The sequence below is a fragment of the Chrysemys picta genome, chromosome 12, assembly GCF_011386835.1.
Source record: "Chrysemys picta bellii isolate R12L10 chromosome 12, ASM1138683v2, whole genome shotgun sequence".
NCBI classification, from domain to species: Eukaryota; Metazoa; Chordata; order Testudines; family Emydidae; genus Chrysemys; species Chrysemys picta.
In genome coordinates this window covers 13336842-13351440 of record NC_088802.1, presented here as the reverse complement: position 1 = coordinate 13351440, position 14599 = coordinate 13336842, and the positions used below count along the sequence as shown (strand labels likewise).

Below are 14599 nucleotides of genomic sequence, written 5' to 3'. Positions count from 1 at the left end.
AAGAGCACAACAGTGCACTGTGCACATCAGAGAAGTTTTGAAAACGAGTTTCATGACTGGTCAGGGGGCTACGGTGTGAAAGTTCTGTTTGTTTCTTTTTGATAAAAATCTGCCCCCTTGGTTCACGCCACTTCCCTGTAAATAAACTGCCCTCTCCCCCCCCCCTTTGATCACCACTTGCAAAGGCAATAAAATCATTGTTGTTCAAAATTCATGCATTCTTTATTACTTTGTCACACAAATGGAGGGATAACTGCAAAGGTAGCCCGGAAGGAGTAGGGGAGGAGGGAAGCACCGGGTGGGGTGGTGGAGAAGAGGGAGGAGGGAAGGACAAGGCCACACTGCACTTCAAAACTTATTGAATGCCAGCTTTCTGTCGCTTGGGCAGTCCTCTGGGGTGGAGTGGTTGGGTGGCCAGAGGCTCCCCCACCACGTTCTTGGGCATCTGGGTGAGGAGGCTATGGAACTTGGGGAGGAGGGCGGTTGGTCACACAGGGGCTGCAGCAGCAGTCTGTGTTCCTCCTGCTGCCTTTCCTGCACAACAATACGCCGGAGAATATGAGTTTGATCCTCAAGTAGCCTGAGCATTGCCTCATGCCTCCTTTCATCACAGTGACGCCACATCTCCTCTCGCTGGTCCCTCCTGTCTCTCGCTCATCCCTCCTGTCCTCTCGTGCATCCCTCCTGTCCTCACATTCATTTTGTGCTTTCCTGTACTCTGACATTGTCTGCCTCATGCATTCTGCTGGGCTCTTTCAGTGTGGGAAGACTGCATGAGCTCAAAGAACATGTCATCGTGAGTGCATTTTTTTCGCCTTCTAATCTTTGCTAGTCTCTGGGATGGAGATGATAGGGGGAGTGTTGAAACATTTGCAGCTTCAGGAGGGGGAAAAAAGGGGAGAGTAGTATTTAAAAAGACACATTTTAGAGAACAATAGGTACACTCTTCCACTGTGAACCAAGCCGTTAACATTACATAGCACGTGCACTTTCTATACAAGGTTGCATTTTGACTCTTATATTGAGGGCCTGCTGGTTTGGTGTGAGAGATCACACATGCAGGGCCGGTGGGCAACAGAATTCGGCTTGCAGGCAGCCATGGTAAGCCACAGTCTTTTGGCTTCTTTAACCTTCGTAACATGTGGGAATGGTTTCAAGCAGCAGCGACCTCATGTCCCATACCAAGCACCCATTGGGTTCGCCATTTTAAATGGGTTGGCCATTTAAAAGGAGGGGCTGCGGTTTTCGGGTTAATGTGGAGCACAAATCCAACTAAAGCCCGCCACACTACTCTATTCTCTGGGATGATCGCTTCACCCGTCTCCCCACCGCGTGGCTAACATTGGGGATGATTTCTGTTCAGCCACAGGCAAACAGCCCAGCAGGAATGGCCACTTCTGAATGTCCCCTTAATAAAATTCCCCTATTTCAACCAGCTGACCATGAATGATATCACTCTCCTGAGGCTAACACAGAGAGATAAATAATGGATGTTGCTTGAATGCCAGCAAACACCGGGACCGTACGCTGCCATGCTTTGTTATGCAATGATTCCAGGCTACGTGCTACTGGCCTGGTGTGGTAATGGAGGACGGAATAAGGCTGCCCTCCCCAGAAACCTTTTGCAAAGGCTTTGGGAGTACATCCAGGAGAGCTTCACTGAGATGTCCCTGGAAGATTTCCGCTCCATCCCCATACACGTTAACAGACTTTTCCAGCATGGATTCATCTCCCCATACAGCGATCAGATCCAGTACGTCCCATTCAGTCCATGCTGGAGGTCTTTTGCGATTCTGGGACTCCACGGTCACCTGTGCTGATCAGCTCTCCACACTGGGCAAACAGGAAATGAAATTCAAAAGTTTGCCAGGCTTTTCCTGTCTACCTGGCCATCGCATCGGAGTTGAGAGTGCTGTCCAGAGCGGACACAATGGAGCACTCTGGGATAGCTCCCAGAGGACAATAATGTTGAATTGCTTCCACACTACACCAAATTCAACCCAGCAAGGTCGATTTCAGTGCTAATCCCCTCGTCGGGCAGCAGTACCGAAATCGATTTTAAGAGCCCTTTAAGTTGACAGAAATGGCTGTGTCGTGTGAACGGGTGCAGGGTAAAATCGATCTAGTGCTGCTAAATTTGACCTAAACTCATAGTGTAGACCAAGCCCAAGGTGCCTTTGATGCCCATGAATTGTCTAGGGAGTTTAGGCACCTGACAGAGCTTTGCAGAATGTGATTTTCTGGTTGCCTACAAACTGCAACACCAAGTCCCTTCATGGATTGCCCCCTGTGTAACCAGTCCCCTCTCTGCAGAGCACAGCTGAGCAATTCCAGATTGACATGGGTGTGTACAGGACAGAGACAGGCTGGCTGGAAAGTGACACATCCCAGTAAACCCCAAACTCTCCTCCTAGAGATGCAATATTCCCTGTGGGAGCTGGGGGGACACAACCAAGTGAGGAAGCAAATCCCACGGCTCTGCCCCCGACAACTGCAGCTGGGACATTAAAGTGGAACAAACTAGAAGAATTGTTTGTAATGTTTTATTTACAGTAAGTAACTAAAGATGGTAAGTAAACGGAGCCGAGAAGGAGTTAGGCCTGGTCTACACTACGACTTTAATTCGGATTTAGCAGCCTTAATTCGAATTAACCCTGCACCCGTCCACACGACGCCATTTAATTCTAAATAAAGGGCTCTTTAAATCGATTTCTGTACTCCACCCCGACGAGCGGAGTAGCGCCAAAATCGATTTTAGCATTTCGAATTAGGGTTAGTGTGGCCGCAATTCGATGGTATTGGCCTCCGGGAGCTAACCCACAGTGCACCATTGTGACCGCTCTGGACAGCAATGTGAACTCGGATGCACTGGCCAGGTAGACAGGAAAAGCCCCGCGAACATTTGAATTTCATTTCCTGTTTGCCCAGCATAGAGAGCACAGGACCACAGATATCTCATCAGCACAGGTAACCATGCAGGCCGATAATCGAAAAAGAGCACCAGCATGGACCGTACGGGAGGTACTGGATCTGATCGCTATATGGGGAGAGGATTCAGTGCTAGCAGAACTTCGTTTGAAAAGACGAAATGCCAAAACTTTTGAAAAAATCTCCAAGGGCATGATGGAGAGAGGCCACAATAGGGACTCAGATCAGTGCCGCGTGAAAAGTCAAGGAGCTTAGACAAGCCTATCAAAAAACAAAGGAGGCAAACGGTCGCTCTGGGTCAGAGCCGCGGACATGCCGCTTCTACGCCGAGCTGCATGCAATTCTACGGGGGGCCGTCACCACTACCCCACCTGTGACCGTGAATTCCGGGTCGGGGATAGTCTCATCAGCTACACCTGAGGATTCTGCGGATGGGGAAGAGGAGGAGGAGGAGGACGAGCTTGCACAGAGCACCCAGCACTCCGTTCTCCCCAACAGTAAGGATCTTTTTCTCAGCCTGACTGAAGTACCCTCCCAAGCCAGTATCCAAGACCATGACCCCATGGAAGGGACCTCAGGTGAGTTTACCTTTTAAAATATAAAACTTGTTTTAAAAGCAAGCGTTTAATAACCACAGCATGGAAAGGAGATTCCCCAGCTACTGAGAACAGTTTTCTTAATGGCACTAAAATAGCTCCAATGGCCAGGAATTAATGAGTTAGTCTCACTTTCAGTAACATGGAATAAATGTCTCTGTTCCCTTTCTTTTCATACCGTCCTTTTCTATTCATTTTTCTAACCCTCACTTCTGATCCCTGTTTATTTTCCTGTGTCTCTCCCACTCTCCTCCCCTCCCAGTTACAGATCATCCCCCATGGCTTCCCCTCTCCCCCGATTTTATCCCTTCCCCTCTTGCTGTCACCTGGCTTGTTCTCTGCCAGGGATATTTTCCTGCCACTCTTCTCATTTCTGTTTTCCACCATTTCTCGTGGACACTCCCTTTATACTTGTTTTACTTTCATTCACATTTTCCTTCTTCTAATTCCCTCTGGTTAAACCCATCCTGTCCCTGACTCCCCCAGTGCTGCCAACCTCATGAATTAAAAAAAAAAAAAATCATGAGACTGACACAATGATGATTTTTGTTAAGGTTATATAATAGTTTTTCCATCCATCTGCACCCCTTACCCATCTCCCCCTCCACCCCCATGTGTGTGACCATTACAGTGTGTGCCCAGTTGTTCTCAAGTGACTTTAGCTCCTGTAGCAGGAGCTCTGGCTGGGAAACCCCATGAGATCTAATCCCACAGATCTGTACAAACCGCTCCCTGCTGCTGCTTCTCCCCAACCCGCCAAACCCTGAGTTATGCTGTGTCCCTGCCACATACACATCTGCCTGTCCCCAGCCAGGCTGTTAGTTCTGCCCCCTGCCCCCACATCTGCCCCTCTTGCAGCCCCAGGGGTACTTCCCCCTCCCCCTTCCATCCCTGGGGCTGCAGGGAAGGGGAGGGGCTTCCACAGGTCATAGAGATGAGGAGCCAGGGGCTGGGTAGACAGGAGTCCTCCAAGGTCATAGAGACTGGGGTCCATGAGTCCAGAGAGGCTGATTTCCAGTTCCCCCCTCTGCTGTGTGTCTCAGGGACACAGTCTGAGCTCGGATCCCCCCACCCCAAGCCAGGGTCGGATTCTCTCCCCAGGGACGGAGCCCAGCGGGAAAGTGAAGATCGGGGCCTCGTCACCAGCATCGATAAATGTCACCTGCCCCAGGTCACAGTCCAGACAAACCCGGATCCTGCTGGGGACCCGGCTTAGGGGCAGGGGGGTCACAGGGGAGGTGAGAGCCTGGAACTGACCCAGCCACCGCCGCACAGCCCAGATCCCCCCCTCAGGGCTAAGGCTGATCCCTCCCTTCCTCCTCACAGACTCTCTGGCCACCCCCACAGCCCAGTATCCTCCATCCCCCACCTCCACCTCCCAGCAATGTCTCCCCGAGGTGAATCCCTCACAGCCCAGCACACAGGCCCAACAGTCAAATCTCTCAGGGTTGTTGGGCAGTCGCTGCCATGTCTCTCCCCGTCTCACACTTTTCTGATCCTCAGACAGGACGAGTTGAGGATGAGCAGTGTCTGGATCCAGAGTCACATTCGCTGGGGAGAGAGAGAATAAGAGCATTAGGGGCAGAGCTGAGCCCTGGGGACGGGGGGGGGGGGTGCAACCATTTCCCACACTCCCCAGCAGCCCTGTCCTGATTGGAACAGGCCTGGATCCCAGGGAGCTGCCTCTGTCCTGGGCACCTGAGACTGAGCAGAGACATCACTGCAGTTCCTCAGTCTCTGTAAGGAGACCCACTTCATTAGTTTCCAATTTGCTTGCATAAGCTTCAGCTCCCAGCTACCCCTGTTGGTTCTGCTCCATTCCCAGCAGGAGAGACACACCAAGAAAGGCTTTAGTGAGGAGGGAGCAGAGGAAGCAGGTACAGTTTTGAACCCCAGAATGAATGTCTCTCCTCTAATGCAGTCTCCACTCCCAGGGCTGAGAACAGACATGAAGGTGCAGCATTGGGGAAGAGCCACTTAATACCAGAGAGTAGGAGGTTGCATTGGGTGGGGTAGCACCATCCCCAGCCCAGAGAGAAGGGAGGAGCTGCTAGCATCACAGGAAGAGCATCTCCCCAATCCAGGAAGCAGGGAGCAGCTCCAATGGGAGAGCCCAGCCCTGCCCAGAGGAAAGGCAGGATGTTGGAGAAGAGTGATGGGGAGACCCCCTGCACCGGGTAAAGCAGAGGGATGTGAAAGCAGAGGGATGTGTCAGCCTTCAGGGCAGGGAGATCTGTTCCGGTGCTGCTCAGGGAGAGCGTTTCTGTTCAGCAGCATGGGCATGAACTCAGCATTAAGGTCGGTGTCAGGACTATGTGTGTGATGTCAGCTTGGGATGTTCCCAGGTGTTCTGGCACCTTGGTAGAAGTTGGGGAGGGGGGTACTAGGTCACATCACCTGTGGCCCTGCCCTCTTTGTGGCCCTGCTCCACTCTTCATCTTCCCGCTGAAGCCCAGCCCCTGGCCAGGCTGGGAGCCTTGGCCACAGTGGAGAGCCCCTGACCCTCCACCTTCCCATGTCCCCACTCTCCAGTGTGCACCACCCAGAGCAGGTGGAGGGTCCAGGGGGAAGAGGAGCAGGGGTGGGGCCACTGAGAGGGGCCAGCACCAGGAAGAAGCTGCACTAAAAAGGGAGCTGATCAGCTGCACTTCCATGAAGCGCAGCCACTGCCTGTGACGCTCCAAACCTGCCCAAGGCTTCCAGTTTGGGGCTCCAACATGGCCCCCTGCCCGCAAACTATGCCCATGTTAAAAAGTGGGTTGGCTTGTCCCCCTAGTCCCCCATGTTCCAGTGTCCCTGGATCTCCTCGCTGTTTAATGGGTTATGTTTAAGGCTGTGTGTGTCATGGCCACTGTTGATTTGGTTGGTAACTTTAGTTACAATCCCATGAACATGTATTCACCGGAATTTTCTCATAATTTAAAGACCATCTCCCCTGCAATCTCACCCTGTCTGTGTGCTCCTAGGGGTTTCCCTCTGTTTGTCTCCAGTGCAGACGGCAGAGTGTCTGGCAGGGGAAAGGAGAAAAGAGACAAGATTTCAGACTTTCATATTTATAACAGCATCCCCACTCTGAACACACAGAACTGTGTTTTCATCATGACAGAAAGAGACCGAGAGGCCCAGAGACACACTAGGCATTCTCAGCTCCTCTGAGCGCAGGTCAAGTGTAAATTAACTAAAACCTTCTCTTTCCTCTCTCATTCAGGCATCTCTCAGAAATGGAACCAACATCCTTGCAGTCTCACAACCATCGCAGGACACAATCTGTAAGAGATTTACTTTTCCTCTCATCATCCCCTCCCACCCTTCAACTCCAGTTGGTTTGTCTCATTCACTTACTGCCTTTTGTCACAACCTAGACCCAGGTCATACAAAGACTTTGTCATAAAAGTAACTTTACCCACTTTGGTCCCTTTCGCTGGGGTAGGCAGCATCATATTGTGCAATGGACATGACAAAATTACCGGAGTTAGTGATGGACATTGGGGGAGGGTGGGTGGGTTGGTTATGTCATTCAGTCATCATTCAACCCGTAAAATAACACACAATTTTCCACACTGAAAAAACCATAACCTAGCTAGCTAATAAATAATAAACAATAATCATAATAAATTCAACTCACTTCAGTGTTTTTGAATGTACCTCACTGCAAGTCAGTATTTTTTTGGAGGATGGGGGCATTGAAATAAATATTTATCCTAAAACCATATTTCAGTGCATTGTCACTACTTCTTAATTTTTCTTGTTTAAATAAACGTTTTATGGGAGGATGAGTGTCTCTGTGTGTGTGTGTGTCTCACCTCTACACTGCTTACCCCATGTTTCTCCCCTTTCTGTCTCTCTTATATGGGAGATCCCCCATCATCTCACAGGATGTGGGAAGCGGGGGGGGAGGGTGTCTCAGTGGAGCAGGGTTTCCCATCTCCACACTGTGACCAGGGCACCCCCCTCTGGGCAGAGGTTATCCTAGGGTGGGTGGGAACCTCCTCTGTCTCCTGACCAGGACATAGGAACAAGCCCTGGCTGTGGGTCTCTTGTGAGCAGGGTCCAGGGTGAAACAAATTCTTGGTGGTGGGGGGGCTCATCTCTCATGGCTCCCTGAACTGCCTTCCCATTGTCCCTCATCCCTGCTGCTTCTGAGAAGCTTGGCTGAGTGGGGCTGTGCATCCAGCCACAGAGAAGTCCAAGTCCAATACCCCCTGTGTGGAGAAAAGGGTGAAAAAGTGACGTGTGCATAATCAGTGGTAATAAACCAATCAGAGAAGAGAACAATAACATGAAAATAGCTTGATCAAAAAAAGCCCTGCCAATGAAATGTTCATGCATGTGCAGTGTATGACCTATATAAGGTACTTAATATTCATATCATTCAAAGGTGATTGGAAAAGAACTAGTAAATATGCAATTTGGATGTGTATAATATGTCAGACATTGTAAGGGGTAATCAGAGCTTCATAGGAGAAATCCCCCATGACCCGCCTATGCCAGGGGAGAAGGGAACTGGCCAGCACTTCTTTCTATATGCGATGGCTAGTAGCAAATATCCCAATGGCTAGTGATGTGGCACTAGACGGGGAGGGCTCTGAATTAGAGAGAAATCTTTCCCAGGTGTCTGGCTGTTGGGTCTTGCTGAAATGCTCAGTGTCCAACTGACCACCTTATTTGGGATAGGGAAGGAATTTTCAACCAAGTCCAATTGCCAGAGACCCTAGGGTTTTGGTTGTTTGTTTGCTTTGCCTTCCTCTGCCATATGGTGCACGTATCATTTATTCTAGTTTAACATCTGTAAATGGTGGATTCTCTAACTTGAAGTCTTTACATCATTATTTGAGGACGTCAGTAATTCAGCCAGAGTTTAGGAGTAAATTGCAGGAGTGGGTGCGGAGGTTCTGTGGCCTGCAATGTTCAGGAGGTCAGAGTAGATGAATCATGATGGTCCCTTCTGACCTTAAAGTCTATGAGTAATTTCTTACTTTGTAATTGTAATTGAAAGGCATGTTTTTGGTGCAAACAAAGGTTTGAATTAATCAACCTGAGTGTCTTGGAACTAAGTGTCTGGCATTCTCACCCAACAATTAAATAGTAGCATCATGTAAATGTGAACCAATTGACCAGCACCATTCTCTTCCCACAGTCTCAGAGATTCATCCCAATTTCCATTCCTAGATCCGTTTTAGGTACCTTTGAACTTCCTCAGAGTCTCCGATAGCACAATTGTTTGCTGGGAAAAACCACTGACTCGCTCTTCCAGTTCAGGAGAAATCTCCTCTGGCTGCTGGAACTTCCCCTTCTCACACCTAGAGAGAAACAATTTCATGTGATTATATTTCACTGTGTGACTCATAAGTTCTGGCTAGTGAGTCGCTGCTCTAATGGGCCTGGACCTCGACTTCTCCAAGCCCCACAGCAGGTGCAACACAGCCCATGGCCGTACAACCTTCCCTTCAAAGGACTCATTAGTATTCTTCAACTCTGGTCTGGAGAGATCAGCTCTGGGGACTAAAGAGTCTCCATAGCCAATTCACTCCTTGGCCTCCATGCTCTGAGGGACAGGAGGTTCCTATGTGAAGTGCTGTAGAAATCTGACCACTAGAAACTAGACTGATACCAACTCCTCTCCCCCCTCCCCCAGCTCATTCCACACAGGTCTCCTAACAACCCTCAGGCTGGGAAAGACTCTTGACCACTGCTGCCCTGGGCTGAATGGTGACCAGGGCCCCAGCAGTGACAGGCCCATATTCCATCCCCACAATCCTGAGGCAGCCATTCCCTCGGGGAGGTGACATCTCTCGGAAACACTGGAGGTCAGTCCTTCCCACTGAATGGAGAATTCCAGAGTCTTCTGTACCAGGGTCAGAACCTCTGGATTAAATTTATCTGAGAGATTTGTATCCAAAATGTGACCTTCCCCACATAATGTTGCTGAGGAGATGCAGTGCTAACATCATCTTCATGCTCTTTCCCATCATTGCCAAGTATGTGTGGGAGTGAGAGAGAGCCACATACCTACTCAAGGTGCTTCTGACATCCTAGAGGGGAGAGAGAGGAAAGAGATAAAAAAAAATCTCAGCACCACTTGACACACACTTGGGATTCTAGGAAAGGGATTTTTCAAATACAGGGGAAATGAGCCCTGCCCTGGCCCCAGGGCCATGGTTTCACTGAGCTAATGGGGCTTTTCCATCTTTAATATCTCTGCGTCTGTGAATTTGCAAAGAATAATCGTCATTCACATTTCAGCAATGCACATGCCGAGTTACACTGAGATCTCTGACTGCTGGACCCCTGTGCCCGTAGCTCAGCAGCTGTCCTGTCCCTGTGTGGGGATCTGGGATGTTTCTAGCTCAGTCTCACCTGCAGAAATTCACTCACTGGCTTCTGACACTTCCCCTCCATCTCACTGATCAGCTCACTGAGACAGGAAATCTCCTCGGAGAGTTTGGTGATATTTTCATTCTGTATCTTCACAATCTCCTCGTCCAGCTTCTCCAGCTGGGCCAGCAGGAGTCGCTCTTGTTCCTCCAGGAACTGCCGCAGTTGCTGAAATTCAGACACAATCTTCTGCCTCTCGGTTTCTGTCTGTTTCTATAAGAAATAAGGAAAGGGCTGGTCAGGAACATGGATGGAGCCTGATGACCTTTCATACAGTCTTACAAGAGAGTTTCTTTACAATCTCTAACACATCAGTATAGAGACCAGGACATGAGCCATCAGGCCTAGTGCTCAGAGCTGCAGTTGGAAATTGGGAACTACGGCCAAAGTCAGAGCTGGAGTCAAAGTCAGGATCTCAGCAAGGGTTGGGGCTACAGTCAATCTCAAGAGATATGCCAAAGGCTGAGCCAGAATCAGTGTCTGGAGTCACGGGGGGATCAGGACTGGAGTCAGAGTCAGGCAGCCACATGAAGGGTTAAGCTGGAGTCAGATAGCAGTACAGGTTTGTCGTATCTTACGCTGGGGTTACGTTCCACAGTCAGCGTGTAAAGCGAAAATTGCGTATAGTCAAAATTACATTGAGTGTAATGGCGGGCAGAATCGCCCGCACTACAGGTACAGTATTAAAATTGTTATTTTTCTCTTTGTTTTTGCTGACTGCATAAAGATGAAATTGTGCATGTTAAATGCGCGTAAGATGTGACAGACCTGTACTGCAGGTCAAACCTGAGTCAGAGACAACGCCTGGGCCAAGCCAGAGTCAGGGTCCAGTCCAGCAGCAGATCGGGAGTTCACTCAGTTGTTTGGACAACTTCCAGTGACTCCTGCTGGCGTAATTCATGCATCCGAATGTCTGCTCCAATCAGGAGCTTCATAGGTAGATCCTCTGGTGGGCCAGAGTTCCACTAGCCCCTCCCCTGCTGGCTCTGGAGAGTGGTTGGGTTGAATGACTGAGATTCAAAACCCAGCATTCTTCACATCCTGACAATTGACTATACATTGTGATCACAAGGGAGAGGATTTTCTTACAGCTTCCCATTTGGCCCCAATCTCTCTGAAAGGGAGATGTCTACTGGGATATACTCAGTGCAGTTTGGGAGAAATGCTGTGAAAGCCACCGGGGGAGTAATTAACTCATTAATTAAAATGCATCGTATATCCTGCAGAAGATGCTGTTGTCCTTCTTCAGGGAGAGAACACGTGACACACATATATACACACACACGTGTGCGCACGGGGTGTGCCGGGTGTGCCCAGGCACACCTTAATGCAGGGGTGGGCAAATGGCCACCCTCTCCTGGTGCGGCAAGCTTTGGGATCTGTGCTCCCAGGCCGGAGCACCCAGCCGATCACAGCAAGCTGCTGGCCCCTCCCCTGCCTTCCCCCTCCCCTGGAGCCGTGCTGTCCGGCGCACAGCACTCTGGGGGCCGGGGGTCTGCGGGGAGGCAGACACGCTCCCCTCTCCCCTGGAGCCATGCTGCCGTGTGCGCAGCGCTCTGGGGGCCAGGGCTGTGCACTCCTGTGGGGCAGTGTTTGGCTCCGCAGGGGGGCTAGGAGCCTCATCTCATGGTAAGGGGTCTGGGGCCAGGGGGGTTGGATAAGGGGTGGGGGCAGTCAGGGGACAGGGAGGGTTGGATGTGGCATGGGAGTCCCGGGGTCTGTCAGGGGACAGGGAGGGTCCTGGGGAGCAGTTAGGGTGTGGGGGTCTCTGGAGGGGGAAGTCAAGGAGTAGGGGGGTTGGATGGGGCATGGGAGTCCCGGGGTCTGTCAGGGGACAAGGAGTAAGGAGGGTCCTGGGGGACAGTTAGGGTGTGGGGGTCTCTGGAGGGAGAGTCAGGGGACAAGGAGCTGGGGGGGTTGGATGAGTTGGGAGTTCTGGGGGGGCTGTCAGGAGGCAGGGGTGTGGAGAGGGGTTGGGGGAGGCAGGGAGCAGGGGGAATTAGATGGGTCGGGAGTTCTGGGGGTCCTGTCAGGGGGCGGGGGTGTGGATAAGGGTCAGGGCAGTGAGGGGACAGGTAGGGTCCTGGGGGGCAGTCAGGGAAGAAGGAGCAGGAGGGGTTGGGAGTTTTGAGGGGGGAAGTAGGAGGAAGTGGATGGGGGCAGGGCTAGGGCACAGCTCTGTGAGTGTACACCCTAATGAAATGGCGCACACACACACACCCCTCCCACCTCCATGTCCCAGCAGGCAAAGAAAAATAGGCACCTACCAGATATTCCTGGCTTCTCTTCTCTCCAGTCACTTTAAATCCCAGCAGCTTTTCTCTCTCTTCCCTCAGAGTCTTCAAATGGGCTTGTATTTTTTCCTGACAAACAGAAATGATTTGGTGGGTTTATTTTGAGGGTTGTAGGGGGTGGGTGAGGTGTTTTTCCACCCAAAATTCAAGGTAACGGTCAGTCTTCCTAGATAGGCTAGGTGGGTAAGGCAATATCTTCCGCTGGCCCAGCTCCGGTTGGTTAGAGAGTTACACACAACTCAGCTCTGGGGAACATACTCTTTCCTAGGCCTAAAGAAGAGCTCAGTGTAAGCTTGAAAGCTTGTTGTTCACCCACAGAAGCCGGCCATGAGCAGATATTACTTCACCTCCCTTGTCTCTCTAATAGCCCGGGACCAACACAGTTACAACAATACTGTGTACAACAGTGGGTCTTTCTAGAGGTAGGACATCAGAGACACGAAGGAAATGAAACCTTATTTATGGAAACTGGGAGTGTTTTATATTCAGAGTTGAGTTATTATGTCCACTTTCACCATCGATTTAAACCGGCAGGAAACTGGTGTCACATGGTGGTGAATTTATAAAGATGCTTTTGAGCAGATTTCAGAAACAGTCATATCAATCCCAGAAGCCACCGGGGGCAGCCATATAGGCCGGGATGCTCAAAGGAGTCCAACTCCATTGACTTTCAGCCCTGTACCCCTGCGGGTGGGACTGGTTGGACAGCACTGAACTAAAGACAAGGGCAAACCCCATTAGATGTGTTGATTTGTGTTAGGAACAGCTGGAGTTTGCCCTAGCACTGTTCTAGCCCCTTTCTGTAGCAATGGCCTCTGGGGAGCTACCCCAAAGTCCCTAGCAAAGACCCCAGAAGCAGTGGATTCTGGCAGATTTCAAAAGGCTGCCTGGTGTGACTAATGGAACCACTTTGGCTGGTCCTTACCCATGAACACATGAGAACAGGTCAGACTGACGTAGGTCCGCACTGCCCAGCGGTTCGTTTTGCTGAAGATAAGTGTAATCCAAGTGGCATGTGGCACGGACCTGCGCTGTCTGGAGCCCTTGTAGGTGTGCACTCAAGGTGCTTGGGGTCCCACAGCGCATTTAGCACAGTGATCTCCTCTAGTGCAGGCAGCAGCATCTGAGTTTAACCCCTCTTGGAGCAGCACAGGAATTCACAATCCCAGTAGGAAACCTCATCTCCCAGCTGGGCCTGGGGCCTGTATCAAGGAGTCTTTTCCTCCTACTGTCTGCACTTCATCACTGCTCAGTGCTGCTGAAAGGGGCAGAGTAGCTAGTGGTTGGGGCACTGAACTGGGCCTTGGAAAAACAGGTTTTTTATATGCAGCTCTGCCACTGATCTGCTGAGTCACCTTAGACAAGTCACATCCCCTCACTGTGCCTCAGTTTCCCCTCCCACCTTTTGTCTGTCTTGTCCAGTTGGACTGTAAATGGCTCGGGGCAGGGATTGGCCCTCACTGGGTTTTGTGCAAGACCCTCCCACAATCGAGGTCAGCTCTCGTCTGTGGTCTGTAGGGGATGCAAATAACAAACACTGTGATACAACCAGTAATACCAGCCACAGCTTGTAACTCCCCTATCAGCTTTCATGCAATGAAGGCTACACACAGCTGAATGACACAGTTACACCATTAACCTGTAATTAACATCCAAAGTTATTACCCATTAGACTGGACAGCAACTCGGTACCTTGTACTCCTGGGCGGCTTCCTGTATCGGAACCACCGTGTGAGTGCGATGAGCCCGGGATCTGTCGCACACCACACAAATGGGGGTTTCATCCTCTTCACAGAACAGTTTCAGAGCCTCCTGGTGTTCCCCACACACCCCGTCCCCTCCTGCTCCCTTTGCTGCCTGGAAACTCAGCCGCTTGGCGATTTCTAGGACATTTGCCAGCTGCCTGTTGGGCCTGAGGTTTCTCTGTTGCACAGTTTCTCTGCACTGAGGGCAGGAAGCGGCTGTGTCGGATCCCTCCCAGCACTGGCTGATGCAGGCTCGGCAGAAATTGTGCCCACACTCCAGAGTGACAGGTTCTGTGAAATACTCCAGACAGACGGGACATGTAGCTTCCTCCTGGAGACTTTCTATGGGGTTTTCTGCAGCCATGGCTCCCTCTGGGCAGTGGAACAGGGTTAGTTTCAATTTCCTGAGTTCACACTATGCCCCGCCTGCAGCAATAAGGGGGTGTTTCCTTTCCTGAAACTGACTCGTGCTGTTTGCTGAGCAGGAAGGACCCAACCAATTTCACCCCTGGAGGCTTTAGTGAAAAAATATACTAGGGCTCTGGTCCTGCAATCAGTCCCTGTGCCGGTGGGGAGGGTCACTGAGGCATCCGCCTGTGAGGATGAGCCTGCAGGAGCAGGAGCTGTGTGTCTAAGGAGTGATATGCTGAGCAGAATTTTT

At 50.8% G+C, this 14599-nt stretch overlaps 1 protein-coding gene across 2 annotated transcripts; it reads right to left on the bottom strand.

Moving 5' to 3' along the window:
- Positions 1-205: 205 nt before the first annotated feature.
- LOC101949135 (zinc finger protein RFP-like) lies at positions 206-14336 on the bottom strand. 2 transcript variants are annotated; one of them, XM_065565022.1, is made up of 8 exons: positions 13886-14335; positions 12167-12262; positions 9882-10112; positions 9534-9556; positions 8709-8824; positions 6472-6531; positions 5011-5075; positions 206-876 (listed from the first exon to the last, which is right to left on the bottom strand). In XM_065565022.1, exons 1-8 carry the CDS (start codon positions 14300-14302, stop codon positions 829-831), a joined length of 1056 nt encoding a protein of 351 aa, XP_065421094.1. In that variant the 5' UTR covers positions 14303-14335; the 3' UTR covers positions 206-828. The 2 variants fall into 2 exon arrangements, with proteins under 2 accessions (XP_065421094.1, XP_065421093.1); XM_065565021.1 differs by having other exon boundaries at positions 206-5075; positions 13886-14336.
- Between the last annotated feature and the right edge of the window lie 263 nt (positions 14337-14599).